At 33.3% G+C, this 10269-nt stretch overlaps 1 protein-coding gene across 1 annotated transcript; it reads right to left on the reverse strand.

Moving 5' to 3' along the window:
• Positions 8794–9499, reverse strand: LOC104719117 (dirigent protein 13-like). The gene has a single exon (XM_010436970.1). The coding sequence runs from the start codon at positions 9478–9480 to the stop codon at positions 8917–8919; it is 564 nt and encodes a 187-aa protein (XP_010435272.1). The 5' UTR covers positions 9481–9499; the 3' UTR covers positions 8794–8916.

Genomic DNA, 10269 nt, shown 5'->3' on the forward strand with positions numbered 1-10269 from the left:
AAAGACAAAAACAAATAACAAAACCCTAGATAGTAGGGAAGGAGCCGATATAAGACCTTGGTAGGTTCGAAGATGATCGAGCCTATCCGCCGTTCCATGACTTGCCGGTTCAACCCCACCGCTTTAACCAGAACGGTTTGAAGGTTCATCATAAACAAAGCTGATTAAATAAGTGCAGGGAGTGAACATTGTGTTTCACATCTATTTGGTGAAACCCTTTGGTCCACCTAGAAGCTTCCATGGATGTTCAGCTCAAGCTCCCCCAATTTAGGAATCAACCTGAATAGAGCTTTTGAGTTTCATCCAAAATTAGGGAGATCTTGATTAAACTTCCATGGCTAAAAATGGGGAGAGAGAGTCTTTGTCTTTCTACTTCTTGTCTTTATATATCCTTTTCAATAGAAAAAAAAAAAAGTCTTTACAAAGTATATCATTTTGTTTTCTTTAACTATCAGCTATGTAATCGAGTACTTTTATGCTAATAAAGAAAATCTACTTAAAGTAACTAAAGGATCTTCTTGGTAAAGAGACACTAAAATTGTCTTTCTACTACTAAAATCCAAATAATCTAAGATTTTTATACTTTTCAAACCAAAACGAAATCATATTTGAAAAAAAAAAAAAAAAAACCAAAAAATTCTAAAACTTAGTACTATCTCGAATTAAAAACAACATATTAATGAATTATCTCACCATTACTCGAATTCATGGTATTGAAACTCTTTTTTCTTTTTCTTTTTGTGTAGTACACTAATTAAAACCACATCTATCATATTATCAATCTTTCTTATCTCAAAGTTTGAACTAAGAAAATCAAAACGGATTAGTAGTTCTTGTTGGCACCATAATTTGTTTAAGAAGAAAGAAAACATTTCTTATTCTTTAACGACGTGTAACAATTTTGTTTCAAGTGTGAGACAATAGTACTCCTGAGTAGATTGCCACCAATTATGCTCCACGCATTCTCTCAATCGACTGCTCCGGTTACAATCATTGGAGGGTAAATAATGTTAAAACACTTTTTTTATTTACTAAATAAATAACTATTTACAATTATCAATCTAGAGTGCAAAACCAATCAAAGGTCCTAGAGTGCGTGCGAGGGACCCCGTGTCCACAACCAATCTCTTTATTTTTGATGTCTGTTTGTCTATTTTCAATTGGCCATTTCTCTTTTTAATCAATTTTTTTTTTTAAAAGAACTTCATACAAAAAATGAATATTTCCATGAAATCCTTACTCCACTACTACTAAAAGCATAACATGTAAAAAGCATAAAGTGATTTTACTCCCTGTTTTAAAAATCTCCGTCTAGCCCCGATTACACCTCGTAAAATCGCTAGGCCTACCCTCTTCATTTCGATTAATGAGTAATTCCGCCTAACATTAATTATCCGATTATGTCTGTCTAATCCAATTACTTCCCACTTTATTTTGTGTATACTGATTGTTTTTGCAGCCAAATATATATCAAATATATATATATATATATCTTTATTTATTTAGACATTTAAATTAAGAGTTTATGATGTTTTACAATAATTAATGTACAAACTTTTAATAAAAATCATAAATTTTTCTTTTAAAATGATGTTTTTATGTGTTTACCATAATTTTAAAGACAATAACTATAGTTTTATATTTTATTTGATATATATTTTTAACATAAAAAAAATTATACATATATTTAGTATTATATTTTTTTTTTATTAATTTAATAAAATAATTTTAAAACTAATCCCGATTAATCTCCATTTAATATTCGATTTTTTCACTAGGCCTACTCCGACTAGCGCCTAACTATTTCTAAAACATGAAATTTACTATTAGTTCTGCTGCAAATAATAAGAAATCCTTTTACAAAATAATAAGAAATTAGTCATCTCACTTGTTCTATTGTCAAGAAAGAATAATATATATAGTATAATAATAAGAAGAAAAAAAATTAAGAAACAAAAAAGTGGGACACGTCAATAAACCAATCAATAAATATTATGATCCCGTCCGCTTTAACTTTTAAGATAGTCTTTTACGAAATGGAACCTACCACTGGTTGCAGCCTCGTTTGAATCTTTACAATGAGTAGGGATGTTATACCTTGTGATTATTTTGTCTAATCCGATTCCAAAATCATGCAATCGTGGACATCATTCCAAAGTTAGAATTTACCTATAATTTGGTATATGAACTTTAAAAAATGTAGCAAAAGGACGATAGATTTGGCTAGTCTAGTTTTTTTTTGACCAAAATAAAATTTGTATTACCTTCAAGCATAAGACTCTTCTGGGCCTAATTGCCTTTAATATTTAGTGCACAAAATTACAAACATGTTCTTTTAATTGAGTATGTTACGGCCCATCCAACATCCTATTTTTGCAAACATGTTTCCTATTTGGGTATCCAAAAGTTTCAACATAGCATAATAACACCGTTTATGTTTAAACCTTAATACAAGAACAAGAGACTGCTTTTTGACAAAAAAAAAAAAAGAACAAGAGACTGCTTTATAAGTGGTCGTTGCAAACAGATTTGAATGCAACATTTATTGGAACAACATTAACTCCAAAGACAAAGAAGCAATAAAATGCCAACAAACAAACATCAGACCAAGGTGATCAACTCACAAACATCAAACCCAATACATGTATCTAATAGTAACATTGATAGAGTTTAATATCCATTTTGATACGGAAATATTTATTTCCATCAACGTGATCTGACTTTAACGTAGCGATTCCACACGAGTCATGCTGAAGTTGCCAGGAGAACGGCGCGAGGGCTCTTAGGAGTGTCGGTCGACACAACTAGAGTTTTTGGTGGATGTCGAGTAGGTGTCGGTCGATACCAGGAGGGTGTTGTTGAACATTGAATTCTCAATTGCTTGTGTGTATAGCCCAATATATGGGAAGATTGCCTCATTGAGTATTTGTGATGATACTTATGCATTTTAATTGTTGTTTGTGATGTAGGTAAAGGCAAGGTGTGATTGTGAAATCAAAGCAATGAAGAGGAGGATGTGCTAGTGGCTCGATTGGTTGATGTCTGGCTTCTGTTAGGTTGCTAGAATTGAGTCATTAGAATGTTGCTTGGTTGCTGGTTTAATGCTTAATAACTTTGTTGGATGATTTACCACTGGTTTATGTTGGATTGATTATTGGTTTATTAGTTACTGGATTTATTTGTTGGTTAACTACTGGTTTGATGTTGTTATTTATTTCCCCTATTGTATTGCTTAGGGTTAGGTTGTTTGTTAGTATGTGATTACTAGTTATTTATTATACTAAAAACAAAAAAATGGGTCGGGTCGTTTCAGGGCTTCTACTTTATTTCTGATGTTGTCAAAATAGAGAAACCCATGCTGCTGTCAAAAATAGAGAACTCCTAATTGAGTTTTAAGCTATATTTTAAAAATCGCTAGGCATTTGTCAGACGGTCGAGGTAGGCTTAACGATTAATCAATTAATCAGAAATTACATGGGATTAATCAGGGACTAGTTTTAGAGCTTATATCTAATTTTAGTAGCTATATACTTTATATCATGAGATATAACACAGATAAGTTCATTGGTGCAGTGGTTTAAGTTATTGAGTCTGAGTATCATGTCACAGGTTGGCAACTGGTGTTTAGTTATTCTTCTTTTACAAAGGGTAAAATAGATTTTTTTTCTTCTTCTTCCTCCTTTCGACTGCACAGAAAACCCTAAAACACAAACCAGTTTGATTTTTTCGTTTTTTAATCAATTTTGGTTTGACTTGTAGTATATTTATACCTAAAATCTTTAGATCTAATCATAAATAATCAATTTTTAACTTAAATTTAACAAAAGTGATTTTTTTTTCACAGATCCGATTTCTTGGCTGAATATATTGAAATCACGGAAGTTGGATGCCGCCGAGCGCTTTTCCAGCGATTAATCGGCCGTAGAGGCCGAGTTTTTGGACATCGGTTTTAATGTATATATGTACAAAACATATATAACTAAATTTTTTCGTGGTAAAGATTAATATATGTAAATTTCATCATCTTTAGACAAGAGGACCATCATGGACTGTATTACTGGGAAGAAGAGATAGTCTCACAAAAAACCGACGTTGAACCGGACTGAGCCAAAAGTTTATTTGGTTCTAGTTGGCTCTAATGTTCCCAACCCCAAAAACCTGAAACCTGAAATTTCTGACCCGATTTGATTGTACCAAATGTTCAGGCCTAGTAGCGGTATTCATGCCCGGCTCAATTTTTTTTGGACCCTGAACTAAAAAAAAATTTGAACCCTATTTCTCATGCTTTTTTTTAAAAAGAAAAATTTGGACCCTAATACCAAAAAAAAAAAAGCTTAAAAATTAAATGGACCATGTGCATTTGCACCCCCAAGGCCCCAACACATGTAAATATTATTTAGTATGCAAGCATGACTTTGGGTAAGGACCATTGAAGTTCCATTAAGACTTAGAGAAGTAAAGCTTTTATTGAAGTTTCATAATGACTTACTCGTTTCTAGAGAGTCCACTAAATATTATTCGGTGAGTTTGAACATCAACAGAGGTCATGGTTTGGAGAGGTGATTCTACTCCCTAGAAAAGATGGACTTGAGTAGTAGTCGTTGAAGTGGTTAATTGTGAGGAGAGTATTGGTTTGACGAATATTTGTGTGGGGGCGACAGCGGCATCGACAGTTGCAGAACCAAGTTTATTGAGGAGCTTCAAGGGTATAGCAGTGGTGATGAGTAAACCAACCGGTACATTGTTGGATCTGTGGTATACTAGCTGCAGATAATTTCAACTATAATTTCCCTCATTCATATGATAGTAAACTTACATATTTGATTTACCCGTAAAATATGATTTATACATTTAGTAACTTATCAATACAATAAAACTAGAATGTGTTGCTCTCCTCTTCTGACACATCAGCCTCAACACTGAAGCTGGTATTAACACCTCAGAAAAAATCAGCAGCCTATCAAATTAAAACAGTTAATACATGTCAGCAGTTTAGGGAAGTTGGGATTGAAGTGTTTTGTTAATGAGAAGTGTTAATGGACTGCAATATTGGCCAAAGCCCAAATAAAGAAGTGTGTTGTGTTAGCCATAATAGCTTCTATTTTGCTGTCTAGCATATATGCAAATTTTGGAGTAAGATTTACGGCTCATCAAGTAATATTATAGCTATGGGAAAAGTTTTCTAAAGATATGGTAAATTAAAAGAGTTGTTGGACATAATCTGGATCATGTCAAGATAATTTGTTGAATCACCATAAATTTCTTCAATAAATAATACAAATTTGAAGTAAAAGTAAAATTTTCTGGAGAGGTAGGGTGTTTTCTTTGGACAACATAATCATCTTTGTTATAATAACATATTTTGTCTTTGAACTTATTTAGTTGTTTATATAATTATTTTTCCAGTTATTATGTTATCAATATGATTTTTATGGAAATAAAATCAACTTTTTTCAAAAAATTTTATACAAAACAAATAACTCAAACCAACATATATATATATATATATATATATTATAAGGCAAAATTAATTTAAGAATTTATTTAAATCTTGATAATGATAAATCTATATTAATTCAGTTATTTACTATATTAACTATTAACTAAAATGAAAGTGAAAATAAGTAATTTGTGACGGAATTTAGTTGACTTATATTTTGATTTTCTTTATGGATGAGAGTTAAAACATTCTTTAGAATAATAAAATAAGATTTTTGTTGTTTTCTTAAAGTAAAATAATTTTTCACTAAAAGAAGATACAAAAAAGAAAATTCATAATCTTGTGTTGCTAAGAGGATGTGTCATTCAAGTGGTTATCTTATAAATATTAAAATGCATAAAGTACACAATATAATTTAAGCAAAATCAGAATACTAAATTTCAATTTTTAAATGCTCAATCTTATTTATCTTAAACTATAATTTATTATTAAAAATAGTTCGCATACCAACAAGTTCAAAACAAATTAAGAAAAAATTACAAACAACATACAAAAAGAACACAACAAAATAGTAATAAAAAAGGAAAAAATTAACCCTGCGGTGTTGCAAGGGTACTATCCTAGTATTTTATAATTTTGAAATTTTAGGAGGAAGAGAGAGTACTCAAAAGGCAAAATTCCAGGTTGGGTTAAGGTGTTTAGTTGTTCTCAAAGCATTGATGTGACGATATGTTGTAGTCAAACCAGCGATTGGCGATAGAAAAACGAACAACGTTTGACCGTTATTGATGGTTTCTGTTGCCAGCGACAACCAAACGAACATGCCGACCGTGATCGTGAACTACATTGAGAGCTTGGTTTCTTCATTGGCTGTCCTTTTAATCGACACAACAAATAAAAGAAAAACAAAAAACGATCCAAAGTTCGGAAAGCCCTTTATTTAGAAAATAATTCTACGGTTGATTGCCCAAATCGATGGATAAATGTTTACAATAAAAATTGCATAAATTAAAGATCTAGACGACCGTGCAAGGCAATCCGCCCTCAGATTAGAGGAATGGGAAATCTTCATCCAGGAGAAAAGTGAAAATTTGAAATAAACATGATTCTTGTTGCTTATTAGGTTATATTATTTGATTTCCTTTTAATTTTTTGGTTTATGGTCATGCGACCTATTGATACTAGGATTTTTGTGTCTCCTAGCAAGTTCAATTAAACTTATGTAGTTGTAGTACTTAAGGTGTCAATCCAGTTGGGAAAGTTTACTATCACTCAAGATGCAATCAAGATGTCACAAGTTAAGCCAATTCAAAAGAGTGTTTTTCTAACAATACTAGAATGATCAAAATGCAAAACGGAAATGAGTCATAGAACTAGAAACGAGAATGCATGACAAGAAGCAAAAATAAATAAAAACATAAACGAGTATAAGCATGAACTAAAAAGCAAGAAACGAAACAGTTCCAGGAATGTAATAAAAATCAGAAAGAAAGAAGTCCTAAGGATGGGGTAATTGATGTCGGTGGAGTATCCTAGTCTACAGAGTGTTTAACATACCTCAAGCAAACTATCCCTAAACAATGAACATCACAACTTAGCTAATCCAATCTCTTGGCAAAAGCTACTCAGACTCAACCACTTCCATACCTAGCTCTCGCTAGAGAAACGTGGTCGAGCAGGCATGACAAACAAGTTCATTCACATCAACAAACATCCTAGACAAGTAATCTCTTAGGCTAGGAACGTAAGTATCTGACACTAGTTGGTCAGACATTTCATCAAACACCTTTTGGGTGCGGAAATGTCTCGAACCTAGTTCCAATTGATCAGAGAGAAACTAGTAATTCTAACTCTAGTCCAGAAGGGAATCATACAATCAAAGCTTAAACACTCTACATCCTAAGATCCTCCACCTAATCTATCCCATCCTCAAGAACTACCACACTACTCAGATCCGATGATCATAGTCAAGGATGCAAACACAGAAATCATTGAATCAAGCATAATAAGATAGATAAAAATAAGATTAACAACTTTGTAGAAGGAATCAAATGCAAAATCTCAATAAATCTCAACGATATCGGAATACAAGTCTGAGAACGTGTTTTGGATGCTAGGTTAAAAACCTTCTGGGAACGAAAACGAGATTAAAAGATAAGATGTCTCTGCAAAGACTTAACAAAATGTATATATAGTAGTCCAACATGGAAAGCCCTAAAACTTAAAACGACAAGGTAAAGCGTCGGTTCGGTAATCTCCTGAAGCGTGTGAAACCAAACGTCTTTCTTTCCGACACGTGCGATCGAGTCCGTGTGCGTCGAATGGAATGCAATGTCATCATGGCTCGGACGGACGACTGAGGAGCATGGCTCGGACGGATGCTGGGGATAATGGCTCGGACGGACGCTGGGGAGCATGGCTTGGATGGATGCTGGAGAGCATGGCTCGGACGGATGCTGGGGAGCATGGCTCGGACGGATGCTGGGGACATGGCTCGATCAAACAAGCTGGAGTGCATGGCGGGGGAGCATGGCTCGATCAAACAAGCTGGAGTGCGTGGCTGAGGAGCATGGCTCGATCAAACAAGCTGGAATGCGTGGCTGAGGAGCATGGCTCGAGCGTGGTGTATACGCATCCACTAAAACGATGATAACTCTTGAATCACACCTCCGATTGACTTGAAATAAACGGCGTTGGAAATATAACTCAATTCCCTACAACTTTGATGAAGACGTCGAAAGCTAAATCCCACTCGAGTGGAACGGCTCGAACGGATGGCTCGGTTGACGCTTCCCGGAAGTGTAGTGAGATTGGCTCGAGAGACGGTTCCAGGAGTGTTGTGCAGCGGATGAATCGAGCGATGCGCTTCCAACGTCTCCTAAATACTTGAAATATTCCAAAATGCACAATGTATGCAAGAATGATGCAAGAATTATATAACCATGCAAAGTGTATAGAAAAGACTAGAAAATGATACAAACCAATGAGTTATCCTATCTAAATGCATGATAAAAATAGACTAAGGAGAGACAAACTATAGACATATCACCTATCGTGTCTTGTTCTCCTTTTTCATTTGTTTGGTATTTTAGATTACTTCAAAATGTTATTTTATTGATAACTTACTACTGTACGGTTCTGATTCTTGTTTATTATTATTATTATTATTATTATTATTATTATTATTATTATTATTATTATTATTATTATTATTATTATTATTATTATTATTATTATTATTTTTTTTTTTTTTGTTTAGATAGTTGAATTGTCCGGAAGTTATAAAATAATTGTTCGACATACTATTGTTAATTAATGACACTGACTAGTTAGTAGATGAGTATGTTTAAATGTTGGCTTACAAAATACAAGACTTTTTTATTAAAATGGATTACGAACAGAGAAAAGCAATAAAATGCCAACACACAAATATCAACTCTGAAACATCAAACCCAAAACATGAATTACTAGTAAGTTTAGTAGTAACATTCATAGAGTTTAATATCCATTTTGATACGGAAGTACTTATTGCCATCAATGTGATCGGTCGTGAACGTAGCGATCCCACGAGTCATGATGAAATCGCCAGTCCCACCAACGACCGGTAAGTCTCTGGTCGGCTCCATAAACGGATTTTCCCCCATTATGTTCGATGCCCCTTTGTGTTTTGTTGAATTAAATACTACTGACCAAGAGAGCCAAGTGTCGTATTTCGACTTACCGTGGTAGAAGAAGAAGCCTTGAACACGAGCCACCGGTTTGGAGAGATAGTTCTCATCCATTGTCACAGGGTTGTCCATTATTATAAACTTCCCAAAATTGAAGTCTCCGAATCCTATAGGGTTCACGATTGCTGCTGAGGTGGCATTGGCCGTGTTATCACCATCATAAGCAACGTTATGGAGGTGGACGACGAAACGCTTGCATGGTTTTGCTAGGTCGAATGGTTTTCGGAAAGATGAGACGGTATTGGATTGGTAAAGTAAAACAGACAAGAAGATGAAGGATGATAATACTTGTTTGTATATTTGTTTTGCCATAGTAGAGGATGAGTAAGTATTATTGATTTTGTTGCGAGTATGAAAGAGGGCTCTGGGAACCTTTATTTATAGTCATAATTCACGTGCTTTCCTTTTTGGGGCATAAAATTTTTAAAAATGAGAGAGACACCTATAATTGGGTTGTTGATATAAAGATTTTAAAATCATGTGGATGATTCGATATTAATTGGTTTGACTACTTATTTAATTTTGATCTTGAATTCCTACGTTCTTTCCAAATTGACAGTAAATTTAATCTTGGCTTGACTTTGTTTTGGTATGTAATCCATAACCATGACTATCAAGTAAAGGATGTGTAATTGGTAACATTTGGTGTCTTTGACTTGCTTTGAGATATCAAATCATCTAGTTAGGGAACACATATTTTTATCTATTCTCTAATTGACTGTAAATGCCAAGATATGAGAAGGACTTTATAAGTTCAGATCATATTTTAAGTTTATTTATATTACATAACTCTCATATGTTTTCTAAACCGGATGGTCTATTTCGTTCTTCCAAAGTATTTGTTTCGGAAGTCTCTTTTGTAGATTATTTTTCTCTTGTTTGGACAACCACTCATAGAATAGTATTTTAATACAATGTGTGATTGACAAAAAAATAAAATAATAACACATAATTATATAACATAATATTCACTATGTCAGGTGTTTTCAATGAATATTTTTTGTGAAATTTAAGTTTATTGTTTCACTATACAAATGGTTGCAATTGTATAACTGTTTTTATCAAGAGTCTAATACAAGTTTTCCGTACTAATATACTATA

This window comes from Camelina sativa, chromosome 2, assembly GCF_000633955.1.
Source record: "Camelina sativa cultivar DH55 chromosome 2, Cs, whole genome shotgun sequence".
Taxonomy (NCBI): Eukaryota; Viridiplantae; Streptophyta; class Magnoliopsida; order Brassicales; family Brassicaceae; genus Camelina; species Camelina sativa.

Bases quoted from the DNA above. Each gene is read 5' to 3' on its own strand.
- LOC104719117 (XM_010436970.1), bottom strand. From the start codon at position 9,480: ATGGCAAAACAAATATACAAACAAGTATTATCATCCTTCATCTTCTTG.